This window comes from Lepidochelys kempii, chromosome 10 (assembly GCF_965140285.1).
Source record: "Lepidochelys kempii isolate rLepKem1 chromosome 10, rLepKem1.hap1, whole genome shotgun sequence".
Taxonomy (NCBI): Eukaryota; Metazoa; Chordata; order Testudines; family Cheloniidae; genus Lepidochelys; species Lepidochelys kempii.
In genome coordinates, this window is record NC_136389.1 from 38,201,873 (window position 1) to 38,227,515 (window position 25,643).

Here is a 25,643-nt window from a genome sequence, read left to right on the forward strand (position 1 = left end):
AGTGTTCTGCGAATGTGTGTACCGAGGACCAGGTTGCTGCTCTACAGATATCTTGAATCGGGACTTGAAGTAGAAAGGCCCTAGAAGGGGCTTGGGACCTCGTGGAATGAGCAATTAGGTTCAGAGGAGGGGGAACAGCTGCAAGGTCACAACACACTCAAATAAATGATGTAATCCAAGAAGAAATTCTTTGAGCGAAGATGGGGAGACCTTTCATTCTTTCAGCTATTGCTAGGAAGCGCTGCGGTGAATTACGGAACAGTTTGGTCCTCTGAATATAAAACGCCAGAGCCTAATGTCCGAGGAATGCAGGCGTTGTTCTTCCCTACTTGCATGCAGCTTAGGGTAAAAGACTGGCAGAAAAATTTGCTGCTTACAGTGGAATTGGGACACCACTCTCAGAAGATATCTCAGGTGCGGAAGATTGTATATGGAGGTTCTGTCGTGAGGGCTCGGATCTCTGACACCCTCGTGGACGAAGTGAACGCCACCAGAAAAGCTACCTTCCAAGAAAGGTGCAGCAATGAACATGTTGCTAGTGGCTCAAAGGTTGGCTCTGTCAGCTTCAAGAGGACAAGGTTCAGGTTCCATGGCAGATTGGTTCTCTCACCTGAAGGAACATCCTCTCTAGGCCTAGGTAACGAAAATAAATCTCTAGGTAAAGAATTACCATCGCATGGGAGAAAACAGACTTATTGTCGACCTTTGGATGGAATGCTGAAAAGGTTGCCAGGTGGACCTTGATTAAAGAAAAGGCCAGACCCTGCTCTTTCAGAAACAGGAGGTAGCCCAGAATGAGCTGCAACAAAAACTGCATTGGTGGAACTCTGCGTCAGGAAGACCAAAGGGAGAAATGCTTCCATTTCACCGAATAAGTCGCACGCATGGAGGGTTTTCTGCTGCCCAGAATAATTTTACGGACCTTCTAACGAACGAGCCTGCTTGTCAAGATTTAGCCACAAAGATTGCATGTTTTCAGATGCAGCGAGCTGACGTTTGGGTGGAGCAATCGCCCATGGTCCTGAGAAATAAGGTTTGGGTGCAGCGGGCGCCCAACCAGAGCTTCCAAGCAAAGCTGAACAAGAGTGGTGTACCAGTGCTGCCTGGGCCACACTGGAGCTATTAGAATGACTAGAGCTTGGTCCTGCTTGATCTTTGTCAGCATGTTGTAAATCAGTGTGGTGGGTGGAAAGGCACAGAACAGATGAGATTACCACATTAGTAGGAAGGCATCCATGATGAAGCCAGGGCTGTGACCCCTCAGGTACAGAAGTGCTGACACACTTCCTATTGGTGCAGGTGGCAAACAGATCTATATGGGGAAAACCTCACCTATGGAAGAAACCTCACCATTGCTATATCTAGGCGGAGGGAGCACTCCTGGTGAGCGGAGAAGGACCTGCTTAGGTGATCTGTAAGTTGGTTCTATACCCCTTGTAGATAGGATGCTTTGAGCTCGACCAAGTGAGCGACGCAGAACTCCCATAGACGACATAGGGAAGAAGAATGGGCCCTGCCCTGCCTGTTGAAGTAATACATGGCAGATGTATTGTCCGTGAGAACTGAAACTGTCCTGTTCATGATGTGGGGCAAGAACGCCTGGCAAGCCAGTTGGACTGCCTTGAGTTTCCCGACATTGATATGGAGCGAAAGCTCCTGCCTGGACCACAGACCTCAAGTCCTGAGATGTCCCAAGTGGGCTCCCCAGCCCCAAGCAGAGGCCTCAGAGACCAGATGTGCAGATGGTTTGGGGTCTTGCGAAGGGAACCCCCATGCAGACCGTCCAGCAGTCCAACCACCATGTCAAGGAGTTGAGGATTTGAGAAGGTGCCATGAGAGCCCTGTTAAGGTGATGTCTGGAAGGGGAGTACACTGTGGCCAGCCAGGCTTGGAGAGGTCTGAGTTTCAGCCTCGCATATCGAACTAGGTAAGTGCACGAAGCCAAACAGCCAAGTAGGCTCAAGCAAAGTCTGACAGTTGTGATTGGTTGTCACTGTAGGGAGCTTATTATCATCGAAATAGCCTGAAAGAGGTCCTCTGGAAGATTGGCCTTTGCCAACATCGAATTGAGAATAGCTCCGATGAATTCTATTCTTTGAACACACGTCAGGGTCGACTTCCGCACATTTATTAGAAGACCTAATGCCCGGAAGGTTCATTATATGAGGACGATGTCGGACTTCACCTGCACTTGAGACCAGCCCTTGATGAGGTAGTCATCAAGGTACCGGAACATGTGGACTCCTCTTCTCCTCAGAAACGCTGCTACCACTGTCATACACTTGGTGAAGACTTACCGGGTGGCTGACAGATCGAATGGCAGGGCTGCAAACTGGTGATGCCCTTGGTTCACCACAAACCTCAGAAACCGTCTGTGGCCTTGGAAAAGAATAAGTATATGAAAGTATGCATTCTTCAAGTCGAGGGCAGCGTACCAATCCCCTTGATCCAGTGACAGGACGATGGAAGCCAAGGATATCAAGAGGAACTTAAACTTTTTGAGATAGGAGTTGAGCCAACCAAGTCGAGGATTGGTCTGAGAGCTTACTTGGCTTTGGGGATCAGGAAATAGCGGGAACAGAACCCTTTCCCTCTTAGCGATAGTAGAGCATCTTCCACAGCTCCCATCTGGAGAAGGGATTGAACTTCTTGCTCTAACTGAAGCTCAGGAGAAGGGTGAAAAGGTGGGGTAGAAATAAACTGGAGGGAATATCCGAATTCCACTGTGTTTAAGACCCAGTGGTCTGAAGTAACCTGTTCCCAGGCTTTGAAGAAATGGGAAATGTGGATGGAAAAGATAGGGTGACTGGATCGTTGATTAAAGGGATTGATAGGTCACCCTTGAGCATCTCATCAAAACAAGTGCTTCAGAGCCAACTGGGAAGGCCCCATGGAGGAGGAGGGTGGAGGTGACCTACTACATCCAAACCCCATTGTTTCTTCTCCTCCTCTGGTCATGCCAGGGTGGCTGGGGATAATAATGCTGATATTGTTTTGACCTATACAATCTTTTGGGCTGTGCCAGAGTATGCAGCCCCAGGGACTTTAATGTCACCTTCGAGTCTTTTAGGCCATATAGCCTGGCATCTGTTTGCTCTGATAAGATCAAGGGTCCTGTGATGTTATTGACATGAACTGTGACCGTATAGATCATTGTTGCAACCAAGGTCCTATAGTTGCACCAAATCTTGTACAAGGGAGGTCAAGTAAGGTGTCTATGGAAAGGCTGTAATTTGCTGGTTATAATTATGCTGCCTGTATATGTGTATCATTTTTGTATTTGAAGTTATGAATATTGGCTATGTACTTGTATCCAATGTGTTTGATTCTAACTAGCATCAGTGAAGTATTTGGTCAGCTTCTTGAAAAAGGTCTGTCAGGGTTCCTTCCCCACTCTGAACTCTAGGGTACAGATGTGGGGACCCGCATGAAAGACCCCCCTAAGCTTATGTTTACCAGCTTAGGTTAAAAACATTCCCAAGGCACAAACTTTGCCTTGTCTTTGAACAGTATGCTGTCACCACCAAGTGATTTAGACAAAGAAAAGAGAGAGGTCCACTTGGAGTTCCTATTTCCCCCAAATATCCCCCCAAGTCCTACACCCCCTTTCCTGGGGAGGCTTGAGAATAAACAAGATGAGCACAGACCAGCCTTGGATTTTTAACACCCAAAAAACCCAATCAGATTCTTAAAAAACAGAACTTTATTAGAAGAACAAAAAAAGATAAGAGAACAACTCTGTAAGATCAGAATGGAAGATAATCTTACAGGCAGTCAGATTCAAAACATAGAGAATCCCTCTAGGCAAAACCTTAAGTTACAAAAAGACACAAAAACAGGAATACACATTTCCTCCAGCACAGCAAATTTCACAAGCCAAAACAAAGAAAACCTAACCCATTTTCTAGCCAGATTACTTACTAACTTTACAGGAGTTGGAGGGCTTGCATCCTTGATCTGTTCCCGGCAAAGGTATCACTCAGACAGACAAAAGCCTTTCCCCCTCCCTCCAGATTTGAACGTATCTTGTCCCCCTGATTGGTCATTTTGGGTCAGGTGCCAGCCAGGTTACCCGAGCTTCTTAACCCTTTACAGGTAAAAGGACTTTGCCTCTGGCCAGGAGGGATTTTATAGCACTGTATACAGAAAGGTGATTACCCTTTCCTTTATATTTATGACAAGGTCTTTTCTGAGTAAGTGCCCAATTAAGAAACACTTAATTGACAATGGAGTTTGGGAGACGCCAATCCACATCTGAGCTTTCCTGGGAATGTTCAAACTAACATGTAAAAAATGGCATTGGCCTGCAAAAAGCTGAATCATTCATGGACATGTGACTTGCCTAGGTGGCTACAAACTCCATCTTGTTGCTGTGATTTTGCACAGAAGAACAAAGGGGTTTCCACCCACCAGAGAGAGAATATAAAAGGCCCCGGAAGCCCCTCCATTTTCTCTTCAGCTGGCTCAACAGATAGCCTCTCCACCCCAAAGAGATGCCTGAAAGAAACTGGAACAAAGGTCTGTAACTATGGGGTGTGAGTGATTGCTGGACCCAGGTCATAAGCAACAACGTTGGTCTGAAAAGGATTGGGCCCAGACTAGGAAGGAGTCTAGTCTTTGAAAGAAGCTTATTGGGACATCTCTAAAGGTGAGATTTACCTGTATTCAGTTTCCTTATGTATTAAGCTTAGACTTGCATGTTTTGTTTGATTTTGCTTTGTAACTTACTTTGTTCTGTCTGTTATTACTTGAAACCACTTAAATCCAACTTTTTATACTTAATAAAATCACTTTTGCTTATTAATTAACCCAGAGTAAGTAATTAATACCTGTGGGAACAAACAGCTGTGCATGTCTCTCTATCAGTGTTATAGAGGGTGGACAATTTATGAGTTTACCCTGTAAAAGCTTTATACAGAGTAAAACGGATTCATTTGGTGTTTAGGCTCCCAGAATGACTGAATACTGGGTGCTGGGAAAGTCCCTGTTAACTGAGCAGCCCCTGGGCTAAGTGAATCTAAATTCTGTGAACTGCAGGGGGGCGTGACCCTTGTTCTGTCCAGCTCAGCAAGTCGGGAGTGGAGGGAAGCCTTCTCTGGCAGGGGGATTTGCTCTCAGTGGTATCCCAGGACATCTAGTGACTGTCTTGAGGGAGTTACTGTGACCCAACCCATCACAGGTCCCTCAAATGGCAGGTCCCATAATGCCTGTTGAACTTCCTGCAGGAACCCTGATGCCTGCAACCAGTAGCTTCTGCGTATGGTGATGGCTGTAGCCATTGATCTGGCCACAGAATCTGCACCATCCAGGGCTGCCTGCAGAGAGGCTCTGGCCACCTCCTACATGAGGGTCAAGAACGCCTGCTGGCTATTCTGGGGAGGCCTATCTTTAAATCTGTTCATTGCTTCCCACATGTTAAAATCATAGCAACCCAACAATGCTTGCTCGTTCGCAAAACAATGTTGAAGCCTGCCTGCTGAGTAGGCTTTCCTCTCAAGCAGGCCCAGCTTTTTAAGTTCTTTTGCTTTTGGTATTGACTCCACCTGGCATTGGCGGTCCTTCTCATTGGTAGCCACCACCATGAGTGACCCAGGGGGAGGGTGTGAAAATAAAAATTCACAGCCTTTAGCATGTACAAAGTACTTCCACTCCATTCTTTTGGCTGTGGGCGGGAGGGAGGCTGGGTTCTGTGAAAAAGCCTTAACAGGCTCCATAATTGCCTCATGCGGGAGGAGAGCAACCTTTGCAGGAGTTGTTGCCGTCAAGATGTTCAAGAAGCCATGGGTTGGCTACTTGATGACTTCAGCCTGCAAGCCCAGGTTGCATACCACCCACTTTAATAAATCCTGGTGTGCCCCTTTGTCATCAGCTCCTCATCTGGCAAAGAGGAGGAAGAGGTGTGCAAAGTTGTCATAGCTTCCAATGCATCCTCTCCTCAGGGAACCTGCTCCCGCTGACTGATACCGGCTTCGGTACCTGGTTGCACACCAGGTTGCGCACCCTGTTCGGTGTCGGGCTCCAGAGTGTGGCCAGCCCCCACACTGGCACCAGTGTTCAGATCCAGGGTTTCTCAGTGCAGTATTGGTGGCGTCCTACTTTCTGAGGTCACTGAGTAGGAACACCATGAGCTGGTGTCTTGACCTGGGGGAAACCCCCATGAGCTGCAGAAGGGCCACTGCATGGGCCAAGTGTTCTGGGGCATCATCGCGCCTGGAACTCCCAAGGTCAACGAAGGTTGCAGGAAGTGGCATATGCAATCTTGCCTGTCTCAGTGGTGCAAAAAGCAGGACACCGAGTCTGACCCCGAGGAGGAGGACGAAGATCGAGTGACCAAGGCAGCACTGACCCTCCCAGCACCAGGGAATGGTGCCGTGGCTATGTTCTGGGTGAAGCAATCAGAGGACCCTGGAGAGTGGTATTGGCACTGGCCTGGAGCTGGTGGAGGCCTCTGTTCCACCAACCAGCGTTGGCAGTGTCTTGTCCACTAGGTTATCCCAGTATCAGCAGAGCCAGTCTCCAGCTGATGCGTATGCTTCTGGGGTAGACGGTACTGCAAAATGGTTGGTACGTTGCCAGATAGGAGGTTGCGCTTCCCTTTGTGGGGTCTGCAGTACCAGCATAGCTGTCAGTGGTACTGTTTGCCATGAGAGGGAGAGTGGCCTAGCATGGGTCTTGCTCTATCCTGCTCTCTTCACCTATCTCCTCCTGGTGCCAGACAGCAGCTCTTTTCATGGTGCCTATGATGTTTCTTCTTGGGCACTGGTGAAGAGGAACAGTGCTTAGAGCCTCTACCATTGGGAGGCGCACTGCAGACCAATGACGATGTACTTGGCACCAAGTCAGATCTTGGCTCCAAGGCGGGTCTCAGTGCTACCTCCATGAGGAGTTTCTTTAGTCTCGCTGTCCGGTCTTTTTGGGTGCACAGTTAAAACTCCTGACAGATCTGGCAGCGATCCTTCCTGTAAGCCTCTTCCAAACACTTGAGACAGCTCAAGTGAGGGTCGCCGGTGGGCACAGGTTTGTCACAGGAAGAACAAGGCTTAAACCCCAGAGACCAAGGCAGGGGGCACCTCTCCGTCACAGAGAGATGTCTTAATTGTGTCACACTAAAACTCACTAAAAACTATTCGAACTAACTAAACTGTATAAGAACCACTATAAGAGTTTTGCCACGGCAAAGGAGGGAGTTCCAACAGCCATCAAAGGCAGTAAGAGGAAAAAGACAGTTACCTCTTTTCGTAACTGGTGTTCTTCGAGATGTGTTGCTCATGTCCATTCCATTCTAGGTGTGTGTGCTTGACACACGTACCGGTGCTGGAAGCTTTTTCCTGAGTGGTATCTGTAGCGGACCGGCTCTGGCACCCTCTGAAGTGGCGTGCATATGTCGCTGTATAAGGGGCACCGCCGGCTTCCCCACACCCTCAGTTCCTTCTTGCCGTAAACTCCGACAGTGGGGAAATAGGGAGGGTCATGGAATGGACATGAGCAACACATCTCAAAGAACACCAGTTATGAAAAAAGGTAACTGTCTTTTCTTCTTCAAGTGCTTGCTCATGTCCATTCTATTCTAGTTGACTCCCAAGCAGTACCACTAGAGGCAGGTAGGAATTCATGGACATGTAGACTACAACACAGCCCTGCCGAACCCAGCGTTGTCTCTGGCCTGTTGGGTGATGGCGTAATGCATGTTAAACTTGTGCCCCAAAGACCATGTCGCAGACCTGCAAATGTCCTGGATAGGGACATGGGCTAGGAAGGGCTATGTAATTGTATCTCAATGTGTTTGATTCTAAGTAGCATTAGTGAAGCATTTGGTTAGTTTCTTGAGAAAGGAATTTGCAGATTAAGTGCCCAATCAAGAAACACTTAACTGACAATGGACCTTGGGAGACTCCAATCCACAAATGAGAAGTCTTTCTGGGCTTTTCAAGGTAGCAAGTGAGCAAACTGAGTCATGCATGGACATGTGACTTGCCCAGGTGGCTACAAACTCCATCTTGTTGCTGTGATTTTGCACAGGAGAATAAAGGGGTTTCCACCCACAAGAGAAAGAATATAAAAGGCCCTGGAAACCCCTCCATTTTGTCTTCAATCCTGCTTCTTACCTCTGGAGGGACTTTGCTACACTGAAGCTCTGAACAAAGGACTGAATGACCATCCAAGTTGTGGATGTACTCTAGAGACTTGATTTGAACCTGCAGTTTATTCCATCACTGCTACAAGCCTAACCAAGAACTTTGCCATTACTGTATGTAATTGATTCCATTTAACCAATTTTCGCTCTCATCTATATTTCTTTCTTTTTATGAATAAACCTTTAGATTTTAGATTCTAAAGGACTGGTAATAGCGTGATATGTAGGTAAGATCTGATTTGTAGATTGACCTGGGTCTGGGGCTTGGTCCTTTGGGATTGGGAGATCCTTTTTTTCTCTTACTGGGGTATTGGTTTTCATATACCATAAGAAGTGGCTGCTGGTGGTGATACTGGGAAACTGGAGTGTTTAAGGGAATTGCTTGTGTGACTTATGGTTAGCCAGTGGGGTAAAACCAAAGTCCTCTCTGTTTGGCTGGTTTGGTGTGCCTTAATAGTAAACGAACTCCGTCTTTGGGCTGTAACTAACCTGCTCTAAGCAATTTGACCTGAATTGATACTCTCAGTTATGTCCCACCAAAGACAGCATCATTACACTCCCCTCCCCACAACCCCCTTGGCAGTCCAGAGTTGTGGCCGTGACCACTAGGCCACAATTCCCAACCAGACCCTGAGAGGAGACCATTATAACTGGTGGAGAACGCTGGCATTCAATCCCACCCCTGAGAGAAGGGGAGATTGACTGACCTAGGTGGCCAAATAGCCTGGTTTAGAACAACAGGGCCTCGTCAGCCAGCAATGATGGAGTTGGAATGATTGTTGAAATGGACGACCGAGAACCAGCAGCAGCAGGTGGCACAGCAGCAGCAACTCCTGCAGCAAATGGCCGCTCAGCAGCAGCAACTGATTTGGGACTTAGGGGCCCAACAACAGGAACAACAGCAAAGGTTAGTTCAACAAGTTCTGGCATTGATGCAGTCCCAGGGGTCCCCCGGAGCTTCCCCATCAGGGGGCCTGGGCCCAAGCCCATGAGCCCCGCTAGTACCTGTGAATCTCACAAAGATGGGCCCTGAGGATGACCCCAAGGCTTTTCTGACAACATTTGAGCAGGTGGCTATGGCTGCCCAATGATCCCCTGACCAGTGGGCCATCCTGCTGGCACCTTACCTAACGGGACCAGTGCAGGCCACATACCGGGGACTGGATTCAGAGAGTGCCCAAGACTGACCTCAGGTCAGAGCGGCCATCTTGGACTACCTCGACATTACTGAGGAGACCTTCTGCCAGAGGTTCTGGGGGGAAAGGGACCCTCCAGGGGCCTGACCCCGGATTGTCAACCAGAAACTGCGAGACCTATGTTGGAGATGGCTAAAGCCCGAAGGGCGGACCAGAGTAGAGGTGGCTGAACTCATCCTGGTGGAGCAGTTTGCCCAAATCCTCCCGAAAGGGGGTAGGGACTGGGTACGCAGACATCAAAAAGAGTCACTTACCAATGCAGTGAGATTGATGGAACACTATCTGGCAGCTGAGACTCCAACCCCAGCCCGAACATAAAATCTGGGGTCCTCAAGCAATTGCTCTGCCCAGAAGCCAGGAAGAACGAGGGGGCCAAGCACCTGGGGGAAGACATTTCCCGAGGCCTGGGTCCCAACCAGCAGTCTCGGGGCTAACCATGGGAGCCTGTTTCTCCTGTGGGCATCCGGCCCACCATTATCAGGAATGCCCCTATATGGAGTGCAGCTATGGGCAAGTATGGATGGTAGAAAGCCGTGCCTGGAAGCGCACCCCAGCAAAATTAACAGTTCCTGTACAAATAAATAGAACTGAGGTAATAGGTTTAGTAGACTTTGGGTGTGGGCAAACCCTGGTCCGGGACAACCTGGTCCCCAACCCTGAAGCCCGCAGAGAGACCATCTTCCTGCAGTGCATTAACAGGGATATTAAACCCTATCCCATTGCCCGGGTAGAGGTCATCATAGGGGACAACATGAGGCCCCTTGTAATAGGGCTAGCCCCAACCCTAGCCTACCCTGTTATCTTGGGCTGGTACTGGGAACACTTTTCAGACCCATTGAGGGGATGTAGACCTGTTCCCAGGAGCCCGGATGAAGCATCTGAAGGAACCAGGGCAGGCAGAGAACCCCAGTCCGTGACCCTGGCGGGAGTAGATGAGGAGCAGGACCCCAGGGAGGGGGTTTCCCACCAAGAGGAAGTGCTGCCGGAAGATCCACCCAATCAGGAGACGTTACCAACTCCACTCCTGGAAAGGGAGTTACTGACCCGAGAGACGGATTTTGTGAAGGACCAGAGGGAGGGTGAGACTTTGACCCATGTTTATGAATAACTCCCAGTGATTAATGGTGAGGTCGTAGATCCCCACCGGGATGCGCAGTACCTCCACTTTGAACTCCAAAAGGAACGATTATATCTGCTGGAAAAAGGACCACTGGACAGAGGAAATCCGTTCACAACTCCTTGTCCCTCAGCCACATTGGCAAGAAGTCATGCGACTGGCCCATGCCATCCCCTCCGCAGGCCACCTTGGACAGGAGAAAACTCTGGCATGGACTTAGACCACTTCTCCTGGCCTGGCGTACATCAAGAAGTTAAACTTCTGTGACTCCTGCCCGGAATACCATCAAGTCAGGCCAAAAGGTGGATGAAAGCCCTCCTCATCCCCCTCCCTCATCATTGAACCTCATCAGATTTCTTTTGGCCCAATCCTCCAATTTGTCTAGGTCCCTCTGTATCCTATCCCTGCCCTCCAGCGTATCTAGCACTCCTCCCAGTTTAGTATCATCCGCAAATTTGCTGAGAGTGCAATCCACACCATCCTTCAGATCATTTATGAAGATATTGAACAAAACCGGCCCCAGGACCGACCCCTGGGGCACTCCACTTGACACCGGCTGCCAACTAGACATGGAGCCATTGATCACTACCCGTTGAGCCCGACAATCTAGCCAACTTTCTACCCACCTTATAGTGCATTCATCCAGCCCATACTTCTTTAACTTGCTGACAAGAATACTGTTGGGAGACCGTGTCAAAAGCTTTGCTAAAGTCAAGATACAATGCATCCACTGCTTTCCCTTCATCCACAGAACCAGTAATCTCATCATAGAAGGCGATTAGATTAGTCAGGCATGACCTTCCCTTGATGAATCCATGCTGACTGTTCCTGATCACTTTCCTCTCATGTAAGTGCTTCAGGATTGATTCTTTGAGGACCTGCTCCATGATTTTTCTAGGGACTGAGGTGAGGCTGACCGGCCTGTAGTTCCCAGGATCTTCCTTCTTCCCTTTTTTAAAGATTGGCACTACATTAGCCTTTTTCCAGTCATCCGGGACTTCCCCCATTCGCCACGAGTTTTCAAAGATAATGGCCAATGGCTCTGCAATCACAGCCGCCAGTTCCTTTAGCACTCTTGGATGCAACTCGTCCGGCCCCATGGACTTGTGCACATCCAGCTTTTCTCAATAGTCCCTAACCACCTCTTTCTCCACAGAGGGCTGGCCATCTATTCCCCATGTTGTGATGCCCAGCACAGCAGTCTGGGAGCTGACCTTGTTAGTGAAGACAGAGGCAAAAAAAAGCATTGAGTACATTAGCTTTTTCCACATCCTCTGTCACTAGGTTGCCTCCCTCATTCATTAAGGGGCCCACACTTTCCTTGGCTTTCTTCTTGTTGCCAACATACCTGAAGAAACCCTTCTTGTTACTCTTAACATCTCTCACTAGCTGCAGCTCCAGGTGCGATTTGGCCCTCCTAATTTCATTCCTACATGCCCGAGCAATATTTTTATACTCTTCCCTGGTCATATGTCCAACCTTCCACTTCTTGTAAGCTTCTTTTTTATGCTTAAGATCCGCTAGGATTTCACCGTTAAGCCAAGCTGGTCGCCTGCCATATTTACTATTCTTTCGACACATCGGGATGGTTTGTCCCTGTAACCTCAACAGGGATTCCTTGAAATACAGCCAGCTCTCCTGGACTCCTTTCCCCTTCATGTTAGCGTACAGTGTCACATCTGTACCCTAGCGTTCAGAGTGGGGGAGGAACCTTGACACAGGCCATCTGTTTCCGGGTGATAAATGGAGGTACAGAGGCTCTTTAGTCTCAAAAGCTCACAGACCTGTTTCATCAAGCGGAATGTGAAATTGGTGCCTTGGTCAGTCAGAATTTCCTTGGGAACTCCTACTTGAGCAAAGACTTTCAAAAGTTCCGTGGCAATAGTCTTTGCATTTGTCAGGGTTCCCTCCCCACTCTAAACTCTGGGGTACAGATGAAAGACCCCCTAAGCGTATATTCTACCAGTTTACGTTAAAAACTTCCCCAAGGAACAAATTCCTTTCCTTGTCCTTGGATGGTATTGCTGCCACCACCAAGTGATTTAAACAAAAATTCAGGGACATATCACTTGGAATCCCTATTCCCCCAAAATATCCCCCCAAGTCCCTTCACCCCCTTTTCTGGGGAGGCTTGAGAATAATATACCAACTAATTGCCTTTAATGTAAATATAGACCAGACCCTTTATCTTTAGGACACTAAAATCAATCAGGTTCTTAAAAGAAGAACTTTATTATAAAGAAAAAAGTAAAAGAATCACACCTGCAAAATCAGGATGGAAGGTAACTTTACAAGGTAATAAAGAGATTTAAAACATAGAGGACTCCCCTCTGGACTCAGCTTCACAGTTACAAAAACAGGAATAAAACTACCTCTTAGCATAGGGAAAATTCACAAGCTAAAACAAAAAATAATCTAACGCATTTCCTTGCCTTACTTACAATGTTTGTAACCTTAGATGGATTATTTCAGGTATGTTTTCAGGAGATGTTGTATCTGCCTGGTCTCTCTCTCCGTCCAGAGAGGGAACAAACAAAGAGAGCACAAACAAAACCTCCCCTACGTCTGCCCAGATCTGAAAGTATCTTCTTTCCTTATTGGTCCTTTTGGTCAGTTGCCAACCAGATTATTTGAGCTTCTTAACCCCTTACAGGTAAAGATTCAGTACAGCTGCCCAGGAGAGATTTTATGCTACCCTTATCTGTATGTTTATGACAGCATTGGTGTTACGGAGTGGGATTGCCTCCAGATAATGAGTCGCATAATCAACTATCACCAATAGGTGTTTGTATCCAGTGGCACTCTTTTCCAGGGGGCCGACAAGGTCTATCCCAGTTCATTCAAAGGGGACACTGATGACAGGGAGTTAGGACTTAGGACGGAAGAACCCAATGCACAGTTACAGACTAGGGACCGAATGGCTAGGCAGCAGTTCTGCGGAAAAGGACCTAGGGGTGACAGTGGACGAGAAGCTGGATATGAGTCAGCAGTGTGCCCTTGTTTCCAAGAAGGCCAATGGCATTCTGGCCTGTATAAGTAGGGGCATAGCAAGCAGATCGAGGGACGTGATCATCCCCCTCTATTCGACATTGGTGAGGCCTCATCTGGAGTACTGTGTCCAGTTTTGGGCCCCACACTACAAGAAGGATGTGGATAAATTGGAGAGAGTCCAGCGAAGGGCAACAAAAATGATTAGGGGTCTGGAACACATGACTTATGAGGAGAGGCTGAGGGAACTGGGATTGTTTAGTCTGCGGAAGAGAAGAATGAGGGGGGATTTGATAGCTGCTTTCAACTACCTGAGAGGTAGTTCCAGAGAGGATGGTTCTAGACTATTCTCAGTGGTGGAAGGACAAGGAGTAATGGTCTCAAGTTGCAGTGGGGGAGGTTTAGGTTGGATATTAGGAAAAACTTTTTCACTAGGAGGGTGGTGAAACACTGGAATGTGTTGCCTAGGGAGGTGGTGGAATCTCCTTCCTTAGAAGTTTTTAAGGTCAGGCTTGACAAAGCCCTGGCTGGGATGATTTAATTGGGGATGGGTCCTGCTTTTGAGCAGGGGGTTGGACTAGATGACCTCCTGAGGTCCCTTCCAACCCTGATATTCTATGATTCTATGTGGGGACCTGCATGAAAACCTCCTAAGCTTATCTTTACCAGCTTAGGTCAAAACTTCCCCAAGGTACAAAATATTCCACCCTTTGTCCTTGGATTGGCCACTACCACCACCAAACAAATACTGGTTACTGGGGAAGAGCTGTTTGGAAACGTCTTTCCCCCCCAAATACTTCCCAAAACCTTGCACCCCACTTCCTGGACAAGGTTTGGTAAAAAGCCTCACCAATTTGCCTAGGTGACTACAGACTCAGACCCTTGGATCTTAAGAACAATGAACAATCCTCCCAACACTTGCACCCCCCCTTTCCTGGGAAATGTTGGATAAAAAGCCTCACCAATTTGCATAGGTGACCACGGACCCAAACCCTTGGATCTGAGAACAATGAAAAAGCATTCAGTTTTCTTACAAGAAGACTTTTAATAGAAATAGGAGTAAATAGAAGTAAAGAAATCCCCTCTGTAAAATCAGGATGGTAGATACCTTACAGGGTAACTAGATTCAAAACAGAGAGAATCCCTCTAGGCAAAACCTTAAGTTACAAAAAAGATACACAGACAGAAATAGTTATTCCATTCAGCACAATTCTTTTCTCAGCCATTTAAAGAAATCATAATCTAACGCATACCTAGCTAGATTACTTACTAAAAGTTCTGAGACTCCATTCCTGTTCTACCCCCGACAAAAGCAGCATATAGACAGACAGAGACCCTTTGTTTCTCTCCCTCCTCCCAGCTTTTGAAAGTATCTTGTCTCCTCATTGGTCATTTTGGTCAGGTGCCAGTGAGGTTACCTTTAGCTTCTTAACCCTTTACAGGTGAGAGGAGTTTTCCTCTGGCCAGGAGGGATTTTAAAGAGGTTTACCCTTCCCTTTATATTTATGACAGCCTGGTTGAACGCGTTAACAGAACCCTGAAGCAGATGCTGAAAAGGTTTATCCCAGATGCCCTCCACCTCTTGTTTGCCATTTGGGAAGTCCCACAATCCTCATTCAAGCTCCTATATGGGAGACGGCCTCGGGGAATCCTTGACCTAGTCTGGGAGATGTGGGAAGGACGAACTCCAAGAACTCAGAATGTCCTACAGTACATGCTGAGACTCAGGGGGAGACTTGAGACTCCAGGACAGAGTTCCTGGCTATCTTCGAGGAGGAAAAAATGGTGGCGAGAGCCTCCCTCTAGCGTTCGTGGGTTTGTTGGGTGGGGAGGAGGTTTTCTTTAGCCACAGCTGTGGCTGTGGCTAAAGAAAACCTCCTCCCCACCCAACAAACCCATGAACGCTAGAGCAGCTGTGGCTAAAGAAAACCTCCTCACCACCCAACAAACCCACGAATGCTAGAGGGAGGCTCTCACCACTATTTTTTCCTCCTCGAAGATAGCCAGGAACTCTGTCCTGGAGTCCTCGGGCAGTGCGTCCATGAATTTGGCAATAGACTGCCAAACATTAAAATCATATCTGCCAAGGAGGGCCTGGTGTTTATCCACTCTGAGCTGGAGGCTGGCACTTGAATAAACCTTCCTCCCAACAAGTCAAGCCTCTTGCCGTCTTTATTTCTGGGAGTCAGGCTGGGTTGCCCCTGTCTATCTCTCTCGTTGACCACAGATACCATGAGGGAGTTTGGTGCAGGGTGAATGTACAAATATTCTGATCCCATAGCAGGGATACCTTGGATGGGGCTACCATGGCCAGGATGTCAAACAGGCCATCGGAGGGTTCAGCTAACTCCTCCACCTGTAAGACCAGGCTTGCTGCCACCCTCTTTAGCAGCTCCTGATGTGCCTTAGCATCATCCTGAAGCACTGACTGGGATGGTTCTGCCACTGCCTCATCAAACAATGATGATGATGAGGCAGGGGCCGGGGGGAAGAGTGGGTGCCACTTCCACCTCTTCCTTAGTCTCCACCCCGGTAGAAGGCTCCTGAGCACTGCGCTCCGACCCTGCGTCTGATGCCAGGGGAGGACAGGAGACAGTCACTGATCACCTGTCTGATGCGCCTGACACAGAGCGCTGGACGAGAGTCCCAGGTGCCCACGGAAACCCCCATGGGTTCCAGAACCGCCATGGGGGAGACCACTAGCCCTGGGGCCAAGCACCAGTCGGCAGTACCAGAGGAGCTCCTCCGTGCTTGGCTGAGAGCGACTGGCTCGAAGGGCCCAGTGCCTCTTCCTCTTAGTTCGAAGAGGGTGAGTGACACTAATGAGGCTTCAGAGTCCTCTTCCTGATGGCTTCTTCAGATTCCTTGGCTCCCCCGCAGAAAAATGGGGGAGTAAAAGAAATCTGTGGGGAACACACGCCCCTCCCACAGCAGCCCGGGTGTGTCTGCTTCAGAGGTAAAAGTAAGCTGGTACGCCCCAGTACGGTGTACCGGCAAGAGTCAATGCACCGTACTGGGGCAGCCCGGCTTCCCTAGGGGGCAATTTAAAGGGCCTGGGGCTCCCAGCAGTGGCTGGAGCCCCAGGCCCTTTACACTGCCTCCAGAGCCCTACTGCTGGAGCCCTGGGGTAGCGGCTGCAGGGCTCCGGTGGCTATTTAAAGGGCCTGGGGCTCTTCTGCTTCTACCACCCCAGCCCTTTAAATAGCCGCCAGAGCCCCACCGCCACTACTCCAGGGCTCCGGGTGCTATTTAAAGGACCGGGGCAGTAGAAGCAGGGGAGCCCCGGGCCCTTTAAATAGCTGCTGGAGCCCCGGACTGCTACTGCTACACCGGTGGGAGGGGAGGGAGCACGTACCTTACAGGGTGGGCTGGGGCTGGCTCTGACCCTCTCAGCCCCACCCCTTCCACCCTAGGCCCAGCCCCTTCCAGGGGCCAGAGCTGGCCCCAGCGTACAGGTAAGTCACTTGACTTACTTTCATCCCTGGTCTGCTTGGAGCAGCCAACAGCAGAGAGCAGATCACAGCAGGGGGGAGGAGAGAGGCTGGGCATGTGTGTGTGTGTGTGTGTGTGTCCGTGTCCAAGGAGGACTTGTGGCACCTTAGAGACTAACCAATTTATTTGAGCATGAGCTTTCGTGAGCTACAGCTCACTTCATCAGATGTTTACCGTGGAAACTGCAGCAGACTTTATATACACACAGAAATCATGAAACAATACCTCCTCCCACCCCACTGTCCTGCTGGTAATAGCTTATCTAAAGTGATCAACAGGTGGGCCATTTCCAGCACAAATCCAGGTTTTCTCACCCTCCACCCCCCCACACAAATTCACTCTCCTGCTGGTGCTAGCCCATCCAAAGTGACAACTCTTTACATAATCAAGTCGGGCTATTTCCTGCATAGATCAAGGTTTTCTCACATCCCCCCCACCCCCATACACACACAAACTCACTCTCCTGCTGGTAATAGCTCATCTAAACTGACCATTCTCCAGGTTTAAATCCAAGTTAAACCAGAACATCTGGGGGGGGGGGGGTAGGAAACCTGGTGGCTGAACTTTGTGACTTTGTCCTTACCCATAACTATTTCACATTTGGGGACAATGTATACCTTCAGATCAGCGGCACTGCTATGGGTACCCGCATGGCCCCACAGTATGCCAACATTTTTATGGCTGATTTAGAACAACGCTTCCTCAGCTCTCGTCCCCTAAAGCCCCTACTCTACTTGCGCTATATTGATGACATCTTCATCATCTGGACCCATGGAAAAGAAGCCCTTGAGGAATTCCACCATGATTTCAACAATTTCCATCCCACCACCAACCTCAGCCTGGTCCAGTCCACACAAGAGATCCACTTCCTGGACACTACAGTGCTAATAAACAATGGCCACATAAACACCACCCTATACCGTAAACCTACTGACCGCTATTCCTACCTGCATGCCTCCAGCTTTCACCCTGACCACACCACACGATCCATCGTCTACAGCCAAGCTCTGCGATACAACCGCATTTGCTCCAACCCCTCAGACAGAGACAAACACCTACAAGATCTCTGTCAAGCTTTCTTACAACTACAATACCCACCTGCAGAAGTAAAGAAACAGATTGATAGAGCCAGAAGAGTTCCCAGAAGTTACCTACTACAGGACAGGCCTAACAAAGAAAATAACAGAACGCCACTAGCCGTCACCTTCAGCCCCCAACTAAAACCCCTCCAACGCATTATTAAGGATCTACAACCTATCCTAAAGGATGACCCAACACTCTCACAAGTCTTGGGAGACAGGCCAGTCCTTGCCTACAGACAGCCCCGCAACCTGAAGCAAATACTCACCAACAACCACATACCACACAACAGAACCACTAACCCAGGAACTTATCCTTGCAACAAAGCCCGTTGCCAATTGTGCCCACATATCTATTCAGGGGACACCATCACAGGGCCTAATAACATCAGCCACACTATCAGAGGCTCGTTCACCTGCACATCCACCAATGTGATCTATGCCATCATGTGCCAGCAATGCCCCTCTGCCATGTACATTGGTCAAACTGGACAGTCTCTACGTAAAAGAATAAATGGACACAAATCAGATGTCAAGAATTATAACATTCATAAACCAGTCGGAGAACACTTCAATCTCTCTGGTCACGCAATCACAGACATGAAGGTCGCTATCTTAAAACAAAAAAACTTCAAATCCAGACTCCAGCGAGAAACTGCTGAATTGGAATTCATTTGCAAATTGGATACTATTAATTTAGGCTTAAATAGAGACTGGGAGTGGCTAAGTCATTATGCAAGGTAGCCTGTTTCCTCTTGTTTTTTCCTACCCCCCCCCCCCCCCAGATGTTCTGGTTTAACTTGGATTTAAACCTGGAGAATGGTCAGTTTAGATGAGCTATTACCAGCAGGAGAGTGAGTTTGTGTGTGTATGGGGGTGGGGGGGATGTGAGAAAACCTTGATCTATGCAGGAAATAGCCCGACTTGATTATGTAAAGAGTTGTCACTTTGGATGGGCTAGCACCAGCAGGAGAGTGAATTTGTGTGGGGGGGTGGAGGGTGAGAAAACCTGGATTTGTGCTGGAAATGGCCCACCTGTTGATCACTTTAGATAAGCTATTACCAGCAGGACAGTGGGGTGGGAGGAGGTATTGTTTCATGATTTCTGTGTGTATATAAAGTCTGCTGCAGTTTCCACGGTAAACATCTGATGAAGTGAGCTGTAGCTCACGAAAGCTCATGCTCAAATAAATTGGTTAGTCTCTAAGGTGCCACAAGTCCTCCTTTTCTTTTTGCGAATACAGACTAACACGGCTGTTCCTCTGAAACGTGTCCAAGGAGAGATGTTAAGGGGGTGGGGCTGGGCACCTGCCTGCGAATGAATGAGAGAGACTTACTGTTGCATCCTGAGCTTAGAGATGTAGGGCTGTGTGAAGCGGGCTCTGTCCCTGAGGCAGAGCAGAAATGTAACAACTATACAGAGAGGCTGCTAATGTTTCAATTGTTAGTTAATTGTTCCCATTCTTGGTCAATTAAGACTTCTTTACCTTGCCTGAGTGGTGTAAAGAAGCCTTATTGTAAATGACAGTAACAAAATCCTCAGCTAGGAAGGTCTACATGCTTTCTCACTTTTTCCCTGTGCCAGAGAGGCACAATGGGGTTAGATTACAGCTCAGGATCTATTTTACTTATCCATTTTAAAAAAATGCAGGACAATTATTAGCAAAACTGTAGGACTTTCTAGTGTGAAAGTCTGAGCCCTTTAAAGCGACATTCTACTTTATAGTACACAAAAATAAAAGTAATGTAATTTAAATGAAAATCCAGGATTCTAACTGAAACGCAGAATCTTAGTTACCAAGTATTTGTAACTTAACTTTCATGTGTTTAGGAAATGCTGAAGTTATTGTGATTATTTTTTCTGTAAGGTAGTTTTAATAAATTACCAAAATAAGTGAAACTGATTGGATTATTTTGACAAATAAAATATGCAGAATTTTTGCATTTTTTGGTGCAGAATTTGAATTTTTTGGCACAGAGTTCTGCCAGGAGTAAAATCTAACAGTGAAGGGAAGAGACTTGGTTTGACTGACTTCTCATCTTCCCTCTGGTATCTCCTCTTCTTGGAGATGGGTAATGATGATTAACTTTTTGCAAACAAAGTCAGCACGGAGGGAGCTGTGTTCAGGAAAAGAACCAAGGACTCCCACTGCAGTGACTAACCTCAGTGTCTGTCACAGTTACGAGGCTAGCTGCCTGTTCGTCTGCCTGTTTTCTCTGAGGGTATGTCTACACAGCAAATGAAGGTGTAATTGAAGCTAGTATGGGTAACAATAGAGTAAAGATATGGTTGCACAGGCTGCAGTGCAGACACAGAACCCAAATGTGTGCCCAGGGCCTCCAGTAGCACGCAGGCAGCTTGCTCATACTACCATGTCTTTACTAGTATTGCTATTCAGGCTAACTAGATTAAAGCTGGCATGGGTATGCCTATCTGCATTAGAACAACATCTTCACTTGCAGTGCGCACTCAACTCAGTGATCAGCCTTTTGCCTTACCTGCCTTTGGGTGGAATCTCACAGTTCTTCCATTCTTAGACCATACCTGAGTACATCACCCAGATTATACCAATCACTGAACACCCTGCAGGTCTGGCACCTGTGTTCAGAAGTGGCAGGTTTGTAGAAATTTTGGTGGTGGCCAGAACCCGCACCCCCACAAACTCCGTCCCCCACCTGCCTAAGGCTCTGGGAGGGAGTTTGGGTGGGGGGAGGAGGTCTGGGGTGCAGGCCCTGGGCTGGGGATTAGGGTGCAGGATGCAGGCTCTGAGAGGGAATTTGGGTGCGGAAGGGGGTCTGGGGTGCAGACTCTGGGATGGAGTTTTGGTGTTGGGTGTAGGCTCTGGGCTGGGGCAGGGGATGGGGGGTGCAGGAAGGGTGAGGGGTGCAGGCTCTGGGATGGCATTTGGATGGAGGCTCTGGGCTGGGGGTGGGGGTGTAGGAGGGGGTGAGGGGTGCACGCTCTGGGAGGGAGTTTGGGCTTGGAGGGGGTGCAGAGGGAGGGGGTGCAGGCTCTGGGAAGGAGTTTGGGGATAGGAGGAGGTGCAGGGGTGAGGGCTGTGGGGCTGAGGATGAGAGGTTTGGGGTGTGGGAGGGGGCTCAGGGCTGGGGTAGAGGATTAGGGTGTGGGGGGATGAGGGCTCTGGCTGGGGCTAGGGATGAGGGGTTTGGGGTGTGGGAGGGGCTCAAGGCTGGGACAGAGGATTAGGGTGCGGGGGGATGAGGGCTCTGTCTGGGGCTGAGGGGTTTGGGGGATTGGAGAGGCTCAGGGCTAGGGTAAAAGGGCAGGGTAAGGGCAGCCTGCCCTGCCATTAGTGAATGGGGGGCATTAGGACCCTGCAGCAGCAGTTGATGCGGGGACCAGGGGAGGTGAGCGGGGGCCGCAAGTGGGGGCCAGGGGACATTCGGGGGAGGTGCGGGAAGGCGGCAGGTGGGGCCCGGGGAGAGACCCGGCCCCAAACATTGGTGGAGCCAGGCCCCCGGGCCCTGAATATTGCTGGAGCCCAGGCACATGAGTGTATATAACTCACCGCCCCTGCCTGTGTTTGCTCCTTTGTTTCAGGCCTCAGATGTGAAGCCTCCTGGTGCCTGAGACCTGCTCCACACACAGTTTTTGTATCAATGTGAATTTTTTGGCTAACTGTGTGTTTGGGTTTTGTTTTTTTTTAACTGAAATAGTTATCTGGTCCAATCCCAAGTGTGGACACAGTAATATGGGTATAAAGGTGTCTAAGGGCATGTCTACACTACAGCCACTATAGAGGCATAGCTACATTGGTGCAACTGTGCCACTGTAGCGTAGAAGCTTCCTCCATCAACGAAAGGGTCTTTTCTATCCAAGTAGTTAATTCACCTCTCTAAGAGATGGTAGGGGTGGGGGGGTTGTACCACTTTAACTATTTGTGTGTGCAGACAAGGCCGAGGATTTAACATGCAAAGTTAAATTGAAATAATTTAAGATGTGTAATTAAAGGGAATTAAGTGCATTAATTAAAGCATATTAAACCTTTGTGAGGGCACTCATATTCAGAAACAAAATAAGAGACTGTAGTCACATCTACATTACAAGTACTACAGCAGCATAGCTATCTAGCTATGCTGGCATAATCCTGTAGTACACACAGCCTACACCAATGGAAGGGGTTTTTCCATCGGTGTAGGAATGCCACCTCCCTGAGTGATGGTAGCAAGGTCACCAGAAGCATTCGTCCGTCAACATAGCTGAATCTATGCTGGAGGCTAGCTTGGCATACAGTTATGTGGATCAGGGTTTGTTTTCTCATACCCCTGACCAATGTAACTATATAGACTTAACTTTTAAATGTAGATCAGGCCTGTTTTTCCCAGTCTGAAGGAGAATCCACCAGGGCCTGTTCAAGAGAATGTTCTTACAATGACTGCTTCATTGTTTGGGCAGTTAGATCCACATTGGGTTTTAATCAATGGCTTCACAACGGTGTTTCACCTTTAGGGGAGGATGTTGAAACGGTCTGACCACCTTTGTCAGGTATGTCTACACTTCAAGCTGCAGGTGTGAGTTCCACCTCAAAGAGACATACTTGCACTAGCCTAATTGATCTAGCAACACAAAAAACAGACTGTAGTCACGGCAGTGCAACCAACAGAAGGGGCTGGCCTCCCAGAGCATGTACCTGTCCAAAGCCAAAGGCATGTACTCAGGACTGCTAGCCCATCCACTGGCTGCGCTGCCACGGCCACATTCTATTTTTACCCCATTAGCTCCATCACAGCTAGCACGAGTATGTCTCCCTGCACTGGGAATCACACTCTCAGTCTAAACATCACCATCTTAGAAGTCAAGCACACAAATAACATTTTGAGATACAGACTGAAATATGCAATTAATACAGAGACTTATCGTCATATTTCATCAGTCTCACTTTCTTTTTACTTACTCCTTGTGCACATGCAGGCCAAGTGGATTAAGCTAGCCAGAAGACAAGGAAGTACAGGGCCAACAGGACTGGGCAGTGAGGTGGTGAAAAGCACCCACTAAACCAGGGCAGGCTGGAGACTAAATTAGACAACGGACTGGTTATTCCATGTTTATATTGAATAATCCTGTCAGAAGCAAGGAGTTAAACAGACTCCTTTATTTGCACTCACTCATCAAATATAAAATCCACTGCATTTCAACATCAACTGTACAAATCACAATTTTCAATGCCTCCTAAACAGCATTGCAAGTTTCATTAGCACATTATCTATCTGACACTGCACTACTTTTAGTCTGTCCTGGATGTGTGGTATTTTTCGTTTTTGGGGTTTTTTTTTGAATACCAGGAACAACAAACATTTATATAGCTAAAAGCTAACGATAGCACAAATGCAGATAAACACTTAGCCAAGCAGCAAACACTAAGGATACATCACACTGCAGCTGGGAGGTATAATTCTCCACTCAGATAGACATACACGTGCCAGCTCATTCAGAGCTAGCGTGCTAAAAATAGCAGTGTGGCTATGGTGGCATGGGCAGTGGTTCAGACTAGCCACCTGAGTACAAACCCATAAGAGGCCCTAGATATGTACTCAGGTGACTCACATGAGCTGCCATGGCCTCACTGCTATTTTTAGCATATTAGCTCAGACAAAGCTAGTGCAGGTATGTCTGTGCAAACTGGAAATTACACTTCTCAGCTGCACTATAGACATACATGTAGTGTCTTAGCCATTTAGGTCACGGGTTCAAATCCAGCTCAGTAGCAATCAAGAGGTCTGATTTGATGGCCGTTTGGTGGCCTATGCAAAATGAGTTCTGTTCTTGATGGAAAAGTGCCCGTACCTCTTGCACAAAACTAAACAAAATGTGTACCATCATTGGGGATCTGAGCAAAGAGACCAATGAATGAACAAGCCATAAAGACAGATCTGCCCTCTGATCCAGAGAGGTGGTTCCTCTATGTTGAAGTTGAGACACAATGAGGGAGCCAGCACTGCTGCAGCTGCTTACTCAGTACTCAGGCTTGAGGTGTGTCAAAATCAGCGATTTTCACAAGTACTAAACTCAGCATTTTTTTAAAAAACAGAGAGGTGTTGTGGTCTAGTGGATTGAGCACAGCGCAGTAACCCAGGAATGCCCGCATTTTTATCTTGGCTTTGCCAATGACTTTTTGCGCAGCCTTGGACAAGTCAATCACTTTCTATGCTTCACTTCCACCATCTGTAAAATGGAGCTAACACTTACTTGCATACCTCAGGCATTTACAAACCACCAAGATCAGGGCCATATAAAATCCTAGGTAGATTCACAATACCTGTGAGGGTTAATTAATGTTCGCATAGTGCTTTGAAAACAAAGCATGACCATAAATGCTAAGTATCAGTGTAAAGGGAAAGAGAAAACAGAGGCCTCACCAGTAATTATTTTTCTCTTCTACATATGCAACAGGGATAAATGTGGTTATCAACAAAATGTTCCACTAAAAGTTGGAGAAGGGAAGCCCCAACAAGATTTATCTACACACAGTTTTTGTCCCGATTTAAGTAAAATCAGTTAAAAAAACAAACTTAATTAAATCAGAGCAACTCGCTAATTTGTGCAGGGTTCTTCCAGCATCAAGGAATGGCTTGTTTTCGTAAATTAGATTCCTATCCTAAACCATAAGCCAAACTTTCCAAAATGAAGTTTTCTTACTTTTCAGGCTTTTGTCCAGAGTAGGAAGGCACGGCTCCACCATCCCCTTGTCCAGCCTTGAAATCAAAGAATTTGACTGTGTCCATTTCAACATCATAGAAACAGATCTTAGAGTCAAGACTCTCATCGGCCTATGGCAGGGGAAAAGAGAAGGAGTTAGAGCCAACAGTAGAAGAGACCAGCAAGGTAAAATTCAGCTGGCCTATAAAGGCAGCCCACAAGCCAGCCAGCAGCACAGGAGCCAACAAACACCTGAAAACAAAGGAGTCCGAGTGGGGGATTTGGGGGTGGGAGGGCAGTTTTTGTTTGTTTGGTTTTGGGGGTTCTTTTTTCCTTCTTCACAGTAGATTAGCAGGGAAGGCTATGGCAGCTACAGGGGCAGCTATCGAAGTGACCCAAGGAATGGAAGAGTTAGTGAATATGACTGGATATGGAAGTTGTGGGGATGTACATTATTCTGGAGAGGGTACTGGAAAGGTGCTTTGTTTGTATGAAGTGCCACCTGATAGAGCTGATGGAAAAGAAGATCTGAGGTTTGGAGTTACAGCTAGAAACCTAGAGTTTCAAAGGAGATTTGAGCAGGTGATGGAGAGAAAGAGAGAGGAGGCTGAAAGGAAACTTCATGAATTGCAGATGCATGCTGGACCAGGGAACTGTGAGGGTAGACTGCTGGATGAAGAAAGTGGACAGTGGAAGCATGTGACTTCGAGAATAAGGCAGAGGAAAAACCAGCTAGTGAAGGAGAAACAGAGCTGAGGAACAGGTTTGCTGAGTTGGAAAATGAAGGGGAGAGGCAGGCAGTAACAGAAGATGGGAGAGCAAGGAAGAAGAGAAGAGAGGCTAGTCCTACAAGAAGAGGGGAAGAGACAATAGAGCTAGCCAGAGTTCAGAGACGCCAGAGGATAGAGGACAACTTGTAGAAGATTGCAAGTGAGAACAGACAACAAGAAGACTTGCAGCCAGAAAGAACAAAAGAGGG

The 25,643-nt window shown here is 47.9% G+C and overlaps 1 protein-coding gene across 6 annotated transcripts in view; it reads right to left on the reverse strand.

Moving 5' to 3' along the window:
* The window catches only part of IFT140 (intraflagellar transport 140), a 284,666-nt gene that overhangs the window by 131,548 nt on the left and 127,475 nt on the right, over nt 1–25,643 (reverse strand). For 5 of the 6 annotated variants that reach the window (XM_078854619.1, XM_073362957.1, XM_073362955.1 and 2 more), the window contains one exon: nt 24,665–24,795. The exons of the other annotated variant lie outside the window; for it this stretch is intronic. In XM_078854619.1, coding sequence (XP_078710745.1) covers nt 24,665–24,795 — 131 coding nt within the window. The remainder of the gene's footprint in view (nt 1–24,664; nt 24,796–25,643) is intronic. 6 annotated transcript variants of the gene reach the window in all.